This window comes from Stegostoma tigrinum, chromosome 39, assembly GCF_030684315.1.
Source record: "Stegostoma tigrinum isolate sSteTig4 chromosome 39, sSteTig4.hap1, whole genome shotgun sequence".
NCBI lineage: Eukaryota > Metazoa > Chordata > Chondrichthyes > Orectolobiformes > Stegostomatidae > Stegostoma > Stegostoma tigrinum.
The window spans coordinates 8,009,962-8,028,827 of record NC_081392.1 but is presented as its reverse complement, the minus strand read 5'-3'; the positions used below and the strand labels follow the sequence as shown (position 1 = coordinate 8,028,827).

General features: G+C 41.9%; 1 protein-coding gene across 2 annotated transcripts; it reads left to right on the top strand.

Annotated features, from left to right (window-relative positions):
• The first annotated feature begins 11 nt into the window (after nucleotides 1–11).
• On the top strand, nucleotides 12–16,563 carry LOC125447813 (SERTA domain-containing protein 2-like). Of its 2 annotated transcripts, none has more exons than XR_009443039.1 (2): nucleotides 12–159; nucleotides 5,369–6,595. XR_009443039.1 is itself a non-coding variant. In XM_048522562.2 (2 exons), the coding sequence occupies exon 2, from the start codon at nucleotides 10,957–10,959 to the stop codon at nucleotides 11,788–11,790; it is 834 nt and encodes a 277-aa protein (XP_048378519.1). In that variant the 5' UTR covers nucleotides 12–159; nucleotides 10,951–10,956; the 3' UTR covers nucleotides 11,791–16,563. The 2 variants fall into 2 exon arrangements, 1 of the variants encoding a protein (XP_048378519.1); XM_048522562.2 differs by lacking the exon at nucleotides 5,369–6,595 and adding an exon at nucleotides 10,951–16,563.
• Nucleotides 16,564–18,866: the final 2,303 nt, after the last annotated feature.

Genomic DNA, 18,866 nt, shown 5'->3' with positions numbered 1-18,866 from the left:
AGTGGGGGAGGGCGGGCCAGAAAAACATGAAGAATTAACTCGGCGGGGAATGGGCACGTTATGGCGGTCGGGAGTCGATAAGGAGCGAAAACCGTGTCCAACTACTGTGATGATCGGATTATAATTTAAACAAATAGTCACGTCCGAGTAAATCAGCAGGTAGCGACCCACTCCCGGCGAGTTTTTTTAATATAATTTGATTGCTGTACCGCTCAGGGCGCCCGTTACACGGCGGCTTCGAAGTGACCGTTTTTCATCGCCGAGGTCAGGAATTATGCGCTGAAGTAGCTGGCTTCATAGAAGGTGTCTCTCCGGAAAGGGTGGATTCCCGGGGAGCGTGGGGGGCAGTCCTGTTACCCCAACAATCCCACCTTTTGCAGGGTGGAAAGTAGGGGGGCGAGGGGGTGGAGCGGCGAAAGTTCTCGGTGGCACAAACGCGCATGCGCCTCAAGACACTGAGCTGCCTCTTCTTTAGAAGTGAAGACTGCCTTTTTCTTTTACGGAGGTAGTTGTAAGGTGACCATCCAAGGCGAGATGTTTGGATGTGCCGATTGGCTCCGAACCGCTAATAATTGCCGCGCCGTAGGACCGCCGGGTTCATTCACACCCGACGAACTACAAGCTCCATAATGCACCGCGAGCCGTGCCTCGGAGAGGTGGGCATGCCTTCAGTGGGAAGTGGTGTCAGGGTTTCTTTTTAAATTCAGTTTGAGCTGGGGTTGTTCAGATAATGATGGCACTGTGAATGTTCGATCGTTTTAATGCATACATTTTGTCAATGCAGCGTTTTCAGGAGCCTACGTGTAAGGTGGACCGTGTTTTAGAGTCTGCAGTTATGTTGACTGATGAAAGGTGACGAGATTATTCTCCTGTAGTGAGGGGTGTGTTGCACTGTTTGCAGCAATCCTTTTCAGATAAATGTGAAAGACCCCTTGGTGCTATTTTGATAAGGAAGCACCAGTGAAATTGGCTGTATTTTATAGAATTCCTACAGTGTGGAAACAGGCCCTTCAGCCCAGCAAGACCCTCGGAGCATCCCTATATAACCCACTTTAATCTACACATTCCTGAACACTGTGGGCAATTTAGCATGGCCAGTCCACGTAACCTGCTCATCTTTGGACTGTGGGAGAAAATCAGAGCACCCTGGTGGAAACCCACACAAACATGGGGAGAATGTGCAAACTCCACACAGACGGATTCTGCCTGAGGGCGGAATCGAGCCCGGGTTCCTGGTGCTGTGAGGCAGCCGTGCTAATCACTGGGCAACTGTGCTGCCCAGAGTGTGGTAGTTTTATCACCAACATTTGCAGCATCACAGTCAGTGGCTCCCTAGTCCCATCTTCCTACTGACAAAAACCTCCTCCTACAACTATTTTTCTCCCATTTATATGGGAGTGTCGGCTAGGTCACATTAATGGCTGATCCCAAGTTGCTAGGGACCTGGATTCAATTCCACCTTCAGGTGGAATCTGTCTGTGTGGAGTTTGCACATTCTCCCCCTGTCTGCGTGGGTTTCCTCGAGATGCATCTTAACCAACATTTATCCCTCTGCCAGCATTGCCCAAAATAGTTTATCTCGTTGTGGGACCTCAGTGGCATAAGTCGGCGCTAATATTACAAGCAGTGGTTACACATTAAACATATACCTTGTGGTCATGGAAGATCCTTTACCAATTTAACCCCTTCCATTTCCAGTATTTGCACGGGATAAAATTTGATTGTGGTCACCTCATACAACTGCTGTCTGTAGTCAGCAGAAAAGCAATGACTGGGGAAGTGACAAGAATGGATCTTAGGAAGACTCTGAAGATAATTATGTGGGGTTTGGAGGAGACAGCTTGTGTTATGATAGGTAGAAATGATTTAGAGTGGCTAGTATATCTTCAAAATGTTATGCTTGCTGTAGAATGTTTTTGATTTCCCATTCCCTAGATGTGACATAGCTGGCAAGCTTGGTATTGTCTGGTGCAAGTGGCAATGTGCCACCATCCTGACTATTACAGCCTATGTGGCATTGTTTGGACAGTTTACCATTCAGAGTTGCTTGCTTGGTGTACATCTGAAGTCACCAGGAATACAATGTGTGCTGTATTTGCCTTCATACATAAGGAAGGTTATTCTCTGTTTGAAGGCAGTTAGTAAAGTGAAGGTTTGCTACAAATTAAGAAAAAGAGCAGACCACTAGGCCCTTTGAGTCTGTTCTGTCATTTAGTTAGATCATATCTGATCTCGAGTTCATATCCCTGCATGCACCCAATAATCTTTCATCCTTTTGGTAATCAAGACTGTTAACCTTTGCCTTTAAAAAATTTAAAGATTTTGAGGAAGGAATTTCAAAGACACTTGACCCTCTGTGAGAGGGTCTCTGTCTTAAATGAGCAACTTCCTTAGTTCCAACGAAAGTTGGCAGTGACTTCATTGAGGAGCATTCTAGGAGAAGTTGGTGCTGTCATCGTGACTGATCAGAGAAGTGCAGAAGAACCATCCTAGTGATAAGCATCTAATAGAGAACAGCTGAGAGACTTTGCAGAGAAGCATTCTGGGAGAAGTCAGTGCAAGGCAGCACAGTAGTTCAGTGGTTAGCAATGATGTGTCACAGTGCCAGCAACCAGGCTTGAATCCAACCTCAACAGCCTGTGTGGAGTTTGTTCAATACCTCTGTATCTGCATGCTCCCACAGTCCAAGGATGTAGAAATAGGTGGATTGGCCATGCTAAATTGCCCATAGTGTTCAGGGATGTGTAGGTTAGTGCATTAGTCATGGGAAATGCAGGGCTACAGAGATGAGGTAAGGGGATGAGTCTGGGTGGGATGCCCTTCTGAGGGTTGATGTGGACTTGTTGCGCTGAATGGCTTGTTTCCACATGTAGTCAATCTAAGGATTCTATGTCTCTAGTTCCCTCATTCTCCACAAGAGGAATCATTCTTTGCACATTCACCTAATCACGTCCCCTTGGGATCCTAAATATTTCAATTACATCACCTCTGATTCTTCATGAACCACAGAGGATAAAGGTCTAGCTTCTTCTCTGAAGACAATCCTTTTGTTAGTTATTTTGTAATATAAATTTTTAGTTTGGTTCGTGGCGCATCAAAGTTGTTCCATGAGAGGCTGAGTAAACTAGCCTACATTTTCTGAAGTTTTTGATCTCATTGAAACAAGATTCTGAAAGGGTTTGACACAGAGGTTTTTTTAAATATGGATTTGTAGTTTCAGGATAATCGTTTAGGACTGAGTGAGGAGAAATTTCTTCACTTGGGATTTTGAATCTATATAATTCTACCTCCCGCACCCTCACCCACACACTTGCCCACAACCAACTGCACCAGAATTGAATATATTTAGGACTGTGTGGATGTTTTTTTTTTCAATTTCAGAATTGAGAAATATGTTTGGGAAAGGTGGTATTGAGGCCATAGATCAGTCATGGTCATCAAATGGTGCAGCAGACTCAAAAGGCCATATGTCTATTACTGTGGCTTCTTATTGTCTTAAGCTACATGAGAATAGACCAGATGTCTGGTTTCTTTCCCTGAAATACCAACCCAGGTTGGATGTTACAAAAATACATAAATTTATGAGCTCCCTTTACTGCCACAAATTTTACTTCCAGATTTTTTTTTAACATGGTCAGTTCCAGATCTTTGATCTATCATGATGGGATTTGAAAACCTGTACCCTTATTTATAGGGATTGACCACCCATGGTAGTTTCAGTGATTGACTGAGTCTGATCTTGAATGCTCTGGGCCACTAACCATATGATATAGGGGCAGAAATTGGCCATTTGGCCTTTCAAATCTGCTCTGCCATTTGATCACAGCTGATATGTTTCTCAACCCCATTCTCCTAACTTCTGCCAATAACCCTTGATCCCCTAACCTATCAAAAATCCATCTATCTCTGTCATAAGTACATTCAATGCCTAGTAGAAACATCTTCTCTACCTCCACACAGGCCACTGTGTTCTGTAAGTTTTAATGAGATTCCCCCTCAACTTTCTAAACTCTTGTGGAGTACAAACCCTGAACAGCTCCTCATATGACAAGCTGTTTGTCCCTGGGAATATTCATGGCCCAAAACTGCTTACAATATTCCAAATGCAGTTTGACCAGAGCCTTATACAGCCTCTGTAGTACTTTTCTGCAGATGTATTTTAGTCCTCTTGAAATAAATGCTAACATTGCATTTGCCTTCCTGACTACCAACTGAAACTGCATGTTAACCTTAAGAGAATCATGAACTAATACTCCCAAGACCCTTTGTGCTTCAGATTTCCAAATTCTTTTTCCATTTAGCAAATAGATTACATTTCTATTCTTCCTACCAAAATGCAAATCCTCACACTATTCCACATTGTATTCCAACTGCCATTTATTTGCCCACTTTCCCAGCCTGTCTAGGTCCTTCTGCAGCCTCCTGGCTTCCTCAACCTGTTGTCTGCAAATTAAGCCACAATGCCCTCAGTTCCTTTGTCCAGATTGTTAAGGCTGGTAATGTATAACATACTTTCTAGCTCTTAGGTTCTGGATGTGATATCTTTTGCATCAAAAGAAATTTTCCACACAAACTAGTTAGGTATTGAGCATGTCACTCCGGCCAAAAGGCTTTCCTCCTCATTATGTTGCTGTGCAATACATTAACAGACCTAGTTGAGGCATGGCAAACTTCAAATGAAAACGCAGTGGCAAAGACGTATGTCTAAGGCAGAAATGTATAGGGTGCATTTTCCAGAGGGCAAACCCCAAACAAATGTAAGACCATCACAAGCAGGGTAAAAGAAATAGACTGTGTCTCTATTCTTCCACCAAAATGCATACCCTCATACTTTCCCACATTCTATTCCATATGCCACTCCTTTGCCCACTCTCCTAGCCTGTCTAAATCCTTCTTCAGCCACCCCATTTTCTGAGCGCTTCTTGCTCCTCCACCTGTCTTTGTGTCATCCGCAAACCTAGCAGCATGTTCCTTTGTCCAGATCGTTAATGTATAATGTGAATAGGTGTGATCCCAGCTTGGACTTCTGTGGACTCCACTAGTCACTAGCTGCCATCCTGAAAATGTCCACTTTATACCTCCTTGTCTTCTGCCAGTCGGTCACTCCTTTATCCATACCAGTAACCTTGCCCTTAAATAACTCAAGGCTCTTGTGTTATTTATCAGCCTATGTGGCACCTTTTCAAAGGCCTTTTAGAAATCCAATTACGTCTTGTCCACTGGCTCTCCTTTGTCTAACTTGCTTGTTACCTATTCAAAGAATTCCATCAGATTTGTCAGGCATGACCTCCCCGTGACAAAGCTGTGCTGACTCCACCCTATTTTACAGTGCACTTCCAAATATTCTTTAATCTCATCCTTATACCAGCTTCAAGAAGACCACAGGCATCCTGGTGCCTCAGAAAGCACATGCAATGTGCCTTAATAACGACTGTCCAGGGGCTCTGACCTCCATAATCGTGAAGTGCTTTGAGAGTTTAGTCATGGCCCACATCAACGCCAATCTCCTAGCCTGACTCTATCCCCTACAATTTGCCTATTGATGTAACTGATCCACAGTGGATGCCATATCCCTAGCCCTGCACTTGTGCCTGGAACATCTAGACAACAGAGACACCAATGTCAGATGAGCTCAGTGACTACAGCTCTGTCTTCAACACCATTATCCCCTCTGCAACCGAATCCTCAGCTTTCTGACCCACAGACCCCAATCAATGATGCTCAACGCTGGAGTTCCCCCAAGGATGTGTCCGCAGCCCCCTCCTGTACTCCTTGTACAACCACGACGGTGTTGCCAAATTCTGAACGAATGCCATCTACAAGTTTGCTGACAGCATCATCGTAGTAGGACTGATATCTAACAATGATGAGTCAAAATACATAATGGAGATGGAGGGCTTGGTGATATGATGTAATGAAAGCAATCTGTCTCTCAACATCAGTAAAACTAAAGAACTGATCATTGACTTCAGAAAGAAAGGAAGAGAACACGCCCCCATCTGTACCAATGGAACTGAAGTTGAGAAAGCGGAGAGCATCAAGTTCCTCAGAGTGACGATAACTGACAACCTGACTTGGGCTTGGGATGTAGATGCGACAGTCAAGAAGGCACAACAATGGCCCCTCCTCAGGTGACTCAGGAAATTTGGCATGCCCATAGGGACCCTCGCCAAGTTCTACAGATGCATCATTGAAAGCATCCTGTCTGCGTGCATGACAGCCTGGAATGGTAATTACCCTGCCCAGGATCATAAGAAACTACAGAAGATGGTGTGCACAGTCCAGACCATCACGGAAGCCAGCCTGCCTTCCATGGAATCCTTTTTCATGGCTCACTGTCACAGAAAGGCTGCAAAACCCATCGCACTCTCGTAATGATCTCCTACAACCTCTTCCATCAGGCAGAAGATACAGAAGCTCGAACCCATGCACAAGCAGGTTCAGGAACAGTTTCTTCCTGGCTGTTATTAGACTGACAAACAGACTCTGTAGCCTCAAAAATGCTGATTTGCTAACGTTGTTCTCGCTTAGTGCTCGCCCTATGCAATGTAACCTTTATGCCTCTGTATAAACAGTGTGAAGCTGGATGAACACAGCAGGCCTAGCAGCTTCAGAGGAGCAGCAAAGTTGTCGTTTCAGGTCAAGATACTCAGAAGAAGGGTCTCAACCCGAAACGTCAACTTTGCTGCTCCTGTGATGCTGCTTGGCCTGCTGTGTTCATCCAGCTTCACACCGTGTTATCTCAGATTCTCCAGCACCAGCAGTTCCTACTATCTCTGCCTCTGTATTAGTGTTTTTTTTTACAATTTTTTGATCTGTATTTCATTGCTTGATATGGTCTGCCTGTACTGCTCATAAACAAAGCTTTTCACTGTATTGTTGTACATGTAACAATAAATCTATCAATTAATAATGGACTCTAAAATAATATCAATGACTAAGGTCAGGTTAACCGGCCTATAGTTTCCTGTCTTCTGCCTCCTTGGAGTTATATTTTCCATATTCCAGTCCTCTGGGACCCTTCCTGAATCAGATTCTGTCAGAACTCTGGGTAGTTGATCTATCTTCAGAACTTTCACCTGCCCCAGCACCTTTTGTCGTAGTGATGGTCACTACACACACTTATGTTCCCTGACTCTCTTGAAGTTCTGTATGCTACCGGTGTCTTCTATTTTGAAAACTGACACAAAGTACCTATTCAGTTCTTTCATCATCTTCGTTTCCCATTAATACTTCTCTACCCTTATTTTCTAGCAGTCCAATGTCCAGTCTCCTTTCTGAAGAATGGTCCTGACTCAAAGTTAACTTTCCTCCTCTTCCAGGCCTGTTCTGACAACCCACAGGGCGGAGCTGGAGGAACAATGTCCACTCCTGCTTCTCACATTTTATGGATCTGAAAAAAGCTTGTAATTTTTTTTTACACTAGCTAGCTTACTCTCCTATCTAACAGTGACCTGCTGACTGATGAATCCTTATGATTAAGCTTTTCACTGTGACTGGATATTTCCACTAGTTTCAGCAACCTGCACAGAGGTGTCTTGAGGGGTCTGGCTGTGTCAAACAAGCAGTTGCAGTTTACTCGTATTCTGTAACTTTGTAGATTGTGCAGGTTTAGTTCCTTTTTGCAGCAGATGCGAAACTATGCCAGTTCATCTCCAAATGGGACAGTACACATCTGAAATCATGGATGATGTGGCTACATTTCTGCCTTTCTCTGCTGAATTAGCAGATCCCAAAAGGAGGAAATGTGTTTCCCATTTCAGAGGGGTGATTGGTAATTAATAGTGACCAAGCACACTCATTTCCAGCAGTATCAGAAGCAGAGGGCATGTTGCGTTTGGATGTGGAGCCACTGTAGCTGGAATTTATTGATGGTGCAGGTGACTATGAGGTTTTATGTAAAGAAACTGAGAATGCCATTAAGGAATTGACATAGAATTTACTGATGGGATCTATCAGTATACATGAAGATGGGGAGTTTTGAATTTAACATTCTTTTCCCCATCACCTGAGTTCACTTTCATTACAAGGCTACTCCAATCCTTCCTTAGTTTATGCCGATTCCTCATTCAGAGATTTCTGTTGCTGCAAGGCCTACAGTGTATTTGTTATCAGGTATAGCTAACATGACCGTTGCTGGTTCTGTCATAATTTTTGATGAGAGGGGAGAGTACTCATAATCCAGGGCTGTTTTTTATAGCAGCTGTTACATTTCAGTTCCTTGTAGCTTAAAGAAAAGTCTAGACTCATCATGGTTTCAGTTTGACTTAAAAAGTGCCTCATGTTCAATTTTTTGCCTACTTATCAGTAGAAGCAGCGGGTGATGATGCTTTGTTGGCCAGAACATTACCAGAATTCGGGTCTTCTTTTCCTGTAGTGTTTTAGTATCTTTCTTTCTCATTTCCTCCTGCGCCCTCAATCTTTCAAAGACTTTAATCCACGTCTTGTCCAACTGCATGTGAGTCTCCAAATGTTGATAGATGATTTGATGTATGGATTTACTAAGGAACTGACAGTTTCTCACCTGATCACATCTGAATTTTGTAGTCTAGGTCATACAGTCATACAGCTCGGAATCAGGCCATTTAGCACAACTCATTCACGCTGACCAGGCATCCATTTGGACCTAGTCCTATTTGCCAGCATTTGGCCCATATCCCTCTAAACCCTTCCTATTCATGTACCCATCCAGATGTCTTTCAAATGTTGTACTCACCTCCCTCACTTCTGGAAGCTCGTTGCAGACACGCACCACCCTTTGTATGAAAATGTCCCTCAGGTCTTTTAAAAATCTTTCCCCTCTCACCTTAAACCTATGTCCTCCAGTTTTGAACTCACCCAACCTAGGAAAAATTAGAACATTTTCAATTGGGAAAAGAGCCAAAAGGCGATGAGGAGTAATGTTGGCTCACAGTGAGTTATAATCTAGAGCACTCTGCCTGAAAGGGTGTTGGTAGCAGATACTGTCATCAGTTTCAAAGGGAACTGAATGCATACTTGAAAAGGAAAACTTTTGCAAGGTTAGGAGGCTAGTGTACTATTTCAAAGAACTAGCCTAGAGATATGGCTAAATGGTCATCTCCTTCTGTGATCTCCAAAAAGCCTAATTGTACAATTAGCAGTAGTCCAAAACAGACTAATTTTTTTTCCCTCCCTCTCCCTAGCCCAAGAAGGGTGTGTTGATTGATTTTGACGAAGAAGGGTGGTTTTATTAATATATTGTTCCTGGTTCATGTTACTGTTTGAGAAGTAATTTTTAGCTCTGGCAAGGTTCAAGTTAAAGAAGTGAGGGAATTAAAATGCTGGGTGTAGACATTTGCACCTAAACAAATGGCATTTCAAAAAGTTACATTTGTTTAACAAAGTTGAAACTGCAAAGATGGAACTATAATACAGCAAAGTGGGCTCGCTTGGGTAAAGAACTGAAGTCATGATAAAGGCAATCCTTGCGACAAAGAAGATTTTCTTTTCGTTTTGGGAGTTAAGAGCTCAACTGGTTAGAATTCCATGAACCCTGAAATGTTGTAAAGCCATTTACTTCACCCGATCAAAAAAGAAATTGTAAATAAGAAATAATTAAAAGTTGGTTTGAGGATATCCTAAGTCATTATGGAGGTGGGTGAAGCTTAGACGGTTCTCTGGTTTCTGTTTATGTTGTTTGCTGAAGGAGTTAGTTTGTATTTTGTATGGTTTGTAGTTCACAGAGAAAAGATAGCTACAGTAGCTGACAGTCATGTTCTGTTTGCAAAGTAAAAGTCTAACTTCATTCACTGTGTGTGGGGCTTATTCTGTTTGATTGTTTGAGGGAACAGAAGGTGGATGCTTGTCTAGCTGAATTTGACGCCTGTAGAAGAATCTATGCTGCCTCACAGATTCTTGTGTGAAATAAAGTCATCTGCCGAATGAGCTGAGTAGTATTGATCAGGTAAACAGAAGAAGGGATTGAAGCATCCATTGTCAAGAGATGGTAAATGAAAGTTGTACATCTGAAAATAGTTGGAGCTGAGAGGAATTAAAGATCATCATGATTCTTTGGAGATTTAATTGTGGTTGTGTCCTACAAACATTTTTTTTAAAAAACCCTGTCTTGGAGAATGCTTAACTAAAGTAGAAAGTAAACCTGAGTTCATAACATAGTTATAAACCAGAGATAAAACATTGTGGAGCTGGGGGAACACAGCTGGCCATGCAGCATCAGAGGAATCTGTGCACTTGAGCCTTGTGTACAATAACTGAATATCTCTTGCTACCATGTTAGTACAGGACATCAACATTGCCCCACTGATAGCCAAGGAACCCTTGCCCTGCTTGGTGCCTGGCTTTCTCTCACACCATTTGCTGCTTCACTCAATGTTGCCCTCCTACATTTGGTGTTCTGGTTGGTATTTGCTATACAACACAGTGGTGAATGTGATGGAGGCAGTGAAGTGTGAGGAGCAGGTCATACAAGTGTTTGGGGTCGGGTAGTGAACAAGTCAAAATCCCAGAACTGAATTTGTTTAAACTTTTGCAAAAGCACTTTTTATTTTATTGCACCTGTTTGTTTGTTGCATACACCTTGCTGTTGTTTGCTGGCCATTGATGGAACATTTACTACAACTGCACGGTGATGAATGTCCCTCCTGCAGTTGTGATTGCAGTAATCACACCCACATAATAAAGTTTATCAAAAGTGAAATGTATTTCTGATACATTTTGCTAAGTTAGAATGTTTGGATTTTTTTTAAACATGAACAGTCTAGCTAGATCATAAGTGGTTAGAGGCTTGGTTGTAATGTACGTGCTAGCATTGATCACTTGGGCTGAATGGCCTGTTGTTTGCAGTAATTCCTGCATAACTAAGCTAATAAATCTTTTGTTGCCCATTCCAGATATGCTAGTATTGGCACAGATATGAGCCATCTCTCTAGGGCTCTGTACAATGTTAACAGCTGTCCTTTATCTTGGCAGGTCTCAATGGTTGGAAAGGGTGTGAAGCGGAAACGCCATGCCGATGGGGGTCTGGATTCCTGTCAGAACCTTGCTGACTGTCCAGAGTCCTACAGCCTCAAGAGGCAGCTGGTACTCAATACCTCACTGAATAAGATGCAGAATGGGCGGGCTCTGCCCGAGCTCAGCCTTCGGCGCACTGTACTGATTGCTAACACCCTGCGGCAGATCCAGGAAGAGATCCGGCTGGAGAGCAGCCAACTGGCATCTGCCATGACCTTGGATTCTGGGTGTTTGGAATCTGGCAGCCAGCGGGATGCCCCACCATCAAGGCTGACGACAGAGAGCCACCCTGCTGGATTCAGTGATGGCCTTGAGGACTTTATGTCTGCTACCTCTGATGAGGACCACTCCCTCTCCTCTGCCATCAACTCCATCCTCCGGGACCTTGACATCATTGTTGATGGAAGCCCTTCACCATCAAACCCACAAGACAATCTAGACATGCCAGAAGCAATGGACACAATGGCAGAAGACTGGGATAAAGAGGAAATCCAGCCCTCAGAGCCCTGTAGACCTTTGGAGTCTGTGTTTGGCAGCTTTGAAATCATGAGCTCCAGTTACCTTGTAGGTGTTACCTTGGATGACCTTTTTCTTGACATTGACACCTCTGTGTGTGACTGCGATGTGGCTACAGTGGGGCCGGCTCCCAGTGGCCGAACAGTGCCCCCTGGTGTGGCCGATGACCTGGCTAAGACTTTCACCTCATGCAATTCCTCTTCTTCACTGGGAGCCAATGCAAATTCAAGGACTGACCTGAATGACCTGGATCACATCATGGAGATCCTGGTCAGCTCCTGAGGAGCTACCTCACTGTGACAGGCTACTGACTGACTTCTGCAAGCCAAAGACACACCCCTCACTTTCAACGGGGAGCAATGCTGGCGCAGTCCTATTGCTCATTTTCTACTCAGGCCTCCATTATCAACATGGAGCAATGTTTCCGATCAATGTATGTGATTTGGGGAGTTAGAGACTGTAAATATTTTTATCTATTGGTTTGGGGCCTACCAACGACATTGAACAAATATGCCTCTGGGCAGCTGCACAGGGCCTTATGAGAACAGATCAAAGTACTCCTTATTGTATCCTAGAAATAGGTTGAACATTTTAAAAAAATTAATCATTGCGCTGTGTATGTATGTGTGTGTGTGTGTGTGTGTGTGTGTGTGTATTCTGTGACTTTTGCTTTTCTTTCCCCCAAAAGCTGGATTTGAAGATTTTTTTTTTAAAGTTTGTGATTGTACGAGGGAAGAGTTGTCTTTTTGAGCCTACCTCTGTTTTGAATGCAAAGCCATGCATGTCATGTTAGACGCAGGGGAACTGGAATGAAGCTGCTGCTGGAATAAAGCCATTGACCTGCACTCTCACTCTACAATACAGTTATAGGGTAGATGGATAAAGCAGGTCCTACCCTTATCCAAAGTGGAAGTGGACTGTTAGACCAGTGGCTTAATAGATATTTTTAATAAGCCTGTTCAGACTCTATGATGTGCCCCTGGAGCAGGTGAGACCTGAACTTGGGTATTCTGGCCCAGAGGTAGGGACACATCTACTGCACCACCGAAGCCCGCAAACCAACAGCTTCACATTGCTGCCTGTCAGGTGATTGTGGATCTCAATTAGTGTTTAATTGCTGCAGTTTTCAACTGAGCAAAGAGGGCCAGGTTCTAGATGTCTTGCCGTTGTTTCAAAATGTGACACACTTGTCCAGCTTTTGAGACCAGATCCTGAATTACTCCCTTTTTCCCATCCATACTCCAAACTTGCACTGTGGATTTTGATCTGTTAAAGGACTTGGAAAGTTAACGTGTTGAATCTTGACCCTAGTCATCATGCTGCTGTGATCTAAAGCAGTCCTATGCCTTAATTGTGTTCCTTGCATTGGGAATCTGTGGCTGCCAACCTTTACTGGCAAGCCTCTTAGTCTCCTGAGAATTCAGATCTGAATGGAGTTGTTTACATTGTCAGCTGCATATCTTGCCTTTTCTGAACTTGAACTTGCCATCTGCTACTGATGTGGACAATAATGGCTGAAGGTAGACAGTTTGGAATCCCTCGGTATGTGACAAAAACTAAAAAGGCCTTGTTTTCTAAAACCTTTGTACAGTGAACTATCCAGCCCAATGGATACGGTGTTGAGGTGCTAAAGTGATTCTGTACTGTTATTTAGTTGCTATTTATGTTTTTGACTGCTTCAGCATGTTGCTATATCTTTATCTGTCTGTGGTATGTAAGCTGTCAGAGATGAATTTTATGGGGTGGAACAGCTTTAATTGCTTTGGGTTTGACATGGTTTTCACTGTAGGGACTGCTGCACCACTCAGTATTTAGTAATTTTTAAAATGTCTTGATTTTTCTGATATAGGTAGATATTAAGAACATGGACACTGCTGTTGAAAGTTGAGGTCTCCTGTTAGTTTTATAAGCGAAGATAGGTTAAATAGCCATATTAATTGATTGGTATTTAATGATCGCACTGTAGGCACAGTTAAATATTCTTAAACGTTTGTTTCATGAAGGCACATTGCATGGAGCAGTTTTATAGTATTCCGAGTTAACCTTTTGTACTGTATATATGCCACTTAATTTGTCTTGTGTATGTTTATTTTTCCTGGAGAGTGGTTCAGGTGAAATATGAACTGGGGGGAATGAGACATGCAACTTTCCAAGTCAGTCCTAGAATTATCCATTTCACAAGGCAAAGGTTTTTTTTCTAAGTTGAGTTTAGCCAATGCTCCCAGTTATTGTAGTTTGCTTCCTTAAAGAGAAAATTTTAAATTAAATGCAATGAGGATGATTTTATAGCTTCTATCAAATGAGTTTTGTGTGGCAGTGATCACAAATCATGAAGCAACGAAGGTGCTTTTTAACACTAGAAGTGAAGAAAGAAGCCTCTGATATAAGCAATGATCAGCAGTAAGTGTGGTCCACAACCATGCAGATTGCTGAACCGATGCACACACTTGAGATTCTAGTTGGTGTCTTTATTGTGTTGTGAGGCATCATTGAGTTATTCTTACAGGCTGTCATGTTTAGTATACCCTGCCCCAAATTTTAGCTTCTGACAATTTATATTCCATACACTAGAGCAGTACAGTTTTAATTCTTTTTCTGGAGGGTGAAACACTGGAGAAAGAAGGTGCATACTTTTCATATTTTTGTTTACTCTGTCACTTTATATTGGATTGATGTTGCACCCATTATCTAAGGATACTGAGCAGATAATGTGATTTGTTTTTTTTCTTCCTTCTATCAGTTTTCTCACTCTCTGTTTCTGCATTATGAATTCTCGTGTATGATGTCTTGTGGCCTGAATCTTGAATCCTATTTAAGCCATGCTTTGATATTATAACATTATGTTGTATTCCACTTGCCAGAGAATTTTTATATTCCTCAATACAAGGCTGATTTATACCCATCATGCTCCCTCCCATTGATGATATGCTTTTGTATCATTTTAAACAAACTCATTGTACAGTGTTGGTGGTTTTGAACTTTAATCTGGAACATGCTTTCTGCCTGTCTCTCAGCTACAGCACCTAATGTTTAGTTTCCATTTAACTGTCCACTGGTGATACCACCAGCATTTCATTGTTCAAATTTGTGAGAGCTTTTGACGCCTTAAACACAAGTACAGGGTCTCGTGGGACAGTTGTGTCACCACCTCAGGGCCAGAAAGTCTGGGTTCAAGTCCTGTCTCTCCTGGAGATGTGTTACAAAATGCTTGAACTCATTAATTAAAAATGCTTTTTTAAAGACTTAAAAATATGGTGCCCAGTTTAGCTTCCAGCCTGGATTGAGAGATGCTTTTCAAGTGGGTGGGACTGCACACTTAACGCCTATCTCTAGTACTTGCTTTGTTCTATGCAAGTTTAACTTCTTATCACTGAAATGACTTCTTTAAATGCGTAATTGTTCTTTTTAATGTAGTTATGGATAAAGGTTTATGCTTTCATCCTCCTCTAGACCATGCTTCAGTTTGGATATTTAAGAAATAAAATGGTTGCAAATATTTTAAAAGTTTTCACATTTGTTAATGGTGCAGTGAAGAGCGTACTGTAGAGTTGTCCAGTAGAACTATTAAGGTGGGGTATACCTTGCACACTTGTGTTTTTATTTAAATCTTGCAGTGGGAATTCAATTACTATGAGAAATTTAAGAGGGTGAGCAGAAGTCTACTGTTAATGAATGCTCTTGGGAATATAGTTAATTGTTGATGTAATGATTGGGAATTGGCAGTGCTGAGAATGTTGATGCAGGCTAGCAAGTGTGGAAGAATGCTCCCTGTTTTGTGTATCTAGTCCAGGTTGCTTACACTGACCCAATACATAGCTTATCCTGTGCTAAGGTGGCTGTAGATCATGTTGTTTCTGGAATGTACTTCTCTACTGCATATTTCTGATCAATGGCCCAGGAGATGGAGAGGAGAGATATTACAATAATCTTATTTAAGTTGAAATACATCTGCATCACTTACGCCAGAAGCCAGCAGCCAAGCTTGTAGAAGCGCTCAGCAGTCAATTAAAAACAGAGATGGACACACCACTGTTTCTAGTGGGACTGTTTGTTGATCAGTCTCTCTCCCATTCTGACCATTGCATGTGTTCATATACCTTGTTTGCTCTGGGGGGTAAAAGCTAATTCCAGACTATTCAGAATCTGAACTTCAAATTGAGAAATTAACAGTTATCTTTAATTGCAATACAAGCGTCACAAGCCAACTTACCACGGAATGATAGTTTTGATTATGTCAGCTCAATACTGGAGAGAGCAGGTAGTTCAGATAAGACTTATGTTTGTGTGTGTGTGTGTGTGTGTGTGTGCGCGCGCGCACATATTAAAAAGACTATCTTGTTAAGGGAGAATTATGTGAATTTTATTTAATGATAATAGTTATATATTTATGGAAATGTTTAATGCAGGAAAATATGATTTGATGCAGTAAGTCCTTTAGAGTGAAATTACACGTCTACCTATAAACAGTTCCACACAAACCCAGCACAACTGTTCAACACAGACCTCTAGGGAATAGCAGTGAACTTGAGAGGTTTAATTGGTTGCAGTTTCTCCTGTGTGAGTGGTGCTGATATGCCGAGGTCTGGCTACACAGGGACCAACTGTGTGTTCCGGATTCTTCTTGCATGATTCAGCCTATGCAGAGAAGGGTTGATGCAACTGGTTGATCTCTCTGCACCTTGTGTTGTTATATATGCATTTTTCAGTAAAGGTTGCTGAACAGTGATCTAGCATGGAACTCTTACCACCACAAAAGCCTTGAATACTAAGGTTTCCTACCACTGTGAGGGGAGATTACTTACACCCTTACCTGATTAAACTGGCTAGCCAGTGTCTTCATCTCCAAAGTCTGTTCAGTGCTTGTTTCTGCACGTATGCCTTGTTTCCCCATTGGGGTGAGGACTGTGAAGGGAGCAGACACTTTGGTAATGTGAGGTGCTTGTAACTTAAGCTGCTAATGCAGGACTTGGTTGGTGCCAGCAGTGTGCTGTGGTTTAATGTGTTAAGCAGACTGTGGTGCTGCTCAATTTCTATGCAATTACTGTCCAATGAAAATGCAGGTATTTACATTTTCTTAAAATAAAATTTTTAAACAGACAAATTTTGAATCTGGAGTTTAATTTTCCTACCTAAAACCTTCTCTGTCTTTTTTATGCAACAATCACCATACTTCAACCTTGAATTCCCTGGATAAAACAAAAAGGCTTGCATTTATATAAAGCTTTCACAGTCTTCAGATTTGCCTAAATATATAAACTTTTCTGAAATGTAGAAAATCCAGCAGCAAATTTTCACAGAAAGGCCTCAAAAACACCTGTTATGGAAATGGAGAAAAAATCACTTTTATGAAATGATAGTTGGTCAACCAATACATATTGGCCAGGACATTAAGGAGGTCTGAGGTGGAGGGGAATTCTGCAAGATTTTCAGAGAATCCGAGATAACAAAGTGTAGAGCTGGATGAACATAGCAGGCCAAACAGCATCTTAGGAGCACAGAAACTGTGTTCATCGAGCTCTACACTTTGTTATCTTGGATTCTCCAGCATCTGCAGTTCCTATTACCTCTTTTCAGAGAATCATCTCCTTTTGCCTTGTGGAAAGAATTGACTTTATTGGGGATAGGGGAGGATTGTGAGTTGCGATGTCTTATGGATAAGAGCGTGTTGAACAATTGGCCAGACGGTTACTTCTGACTCTCTATAATTGTGTTATTGCAGTAGAGAGAGTCCACTGGATATGTCAATTTCTTTAACTGTGCACCATTCATGCCCACAAAATGTATAGTAGCCTGAGGTCTAGTGGTTTTGTCTGGCAAAACCTTTATTGGGGATCTGTGCCACTTTGGGATTAGTTCAACTAGTTTGACAATGTTCCATATTCTTTTTGACTTTTTGATCTGCCATGGCTCTTGGTCTGACAATACTGTTATAAAATTCTTATCCATTGTTTCAAATCTCACTGGGCTCATTCCTTCCTGTCTCTATAATCTCTACCATCACTCAGATTTCTGGCCTTATGAACATCTGTTTTTCATTGCTCCACCATTGGTGACTGTGTCTTCTGTTGCCTAGAATCTAAATTTTAAAATTCCTTCTATAAACCCCTGTCAACATTTGACATTTGGTACTTTTCCTAATAGCTTGAGGCATGGTGTCTTTTTTTTTTGTCAGATATAGCTCCAATGAAGTAACTTTGGTTGTGTTATTATTGTATATTGAAGGTGTAGTATGAGTGCATTTTGTTTTAAAGTGCCCTGTCTTGTAAGACCACAATACACAGAAAAAACAAAGTCAGGTTTTAAAATCCTACCAGGCCAAAAGCTGTTCCCTTGAGACAGTCTTTGGATGTGAATCATCAGCTGTTTGGGTAGTGAAGCACAGCTGCAGTCATGCACTGAAGTGATGGATGAGATTTAACAAGGGGAGGTGATGGTTTAGTGGTATTATCTCTGGAATGTTAATCCAGAGACACAGGTAATGTTTTGAATCCTGCTGTAACAGATGGTGGAATTTGAAATCTGTAAAAAGAGTCTAATGATGACTGTGAAATCACCATTAATTGTTGGGAAAGACCCATCTGGTTCATTAAGTTAGGAAACTGACAACCTTACTTGGTCTGACCCACAGCAATGTGGTTGACTCTTGGATGGGCAATAAATGCTGGCTTAGTCAGTGATGCCCACAACCTGTGAATGAATTTTTAAAACCACCTGGTGTGAGAGTGGATGCTGTCATGTCCATCTATTGGACTATCAGTTGTGTATGGATATTTTTTAAAAAATCACCTTTTTTGAAGGTTGAGTTAGATGAATGTGTAGTGGGCATCACTGGCTTAACACAAAGAAAATAATCCCCATGGTACCAATTAAAAATGTTAACAATCTTAAATTCAACCACTATCCAGAAAATCAATAGGCTCACTGGAAGTTTAATTCCTCAAATATCAAGTCAGTGAGAGTTTCCAAAGCTGTCTGGGACTGCATATTAAATGTTTAACTCTGCGTTGACTTACACTTATTTAATGTCTGCAGAAGCCATGGACTTGTAACTTGTATATTAACCACTTGATGTGGTGAGTGAGTATTTGGGGCCTTGCTAGAGAAGTTTGTGTAAGCTTTTTTGCCAAAGCATCTTTATTTGTGACAGATGGCATATTTCAAAGCAGAGATTCTGCATCTTTATACAAGTCAATGTTAATATAGCAATGCTATTAATTCAAACATATGTTAGCAATATGAAATGGAATTTCCAATCAGCTGCCTTAACTTTGGGGAAATAAGATGTTTTCACCGATCTTGTGCTGAAGTTTGAGCAAGAGATTGTTACTCCCCTTGGAAGAAATGTTTTGGTTTCCCTA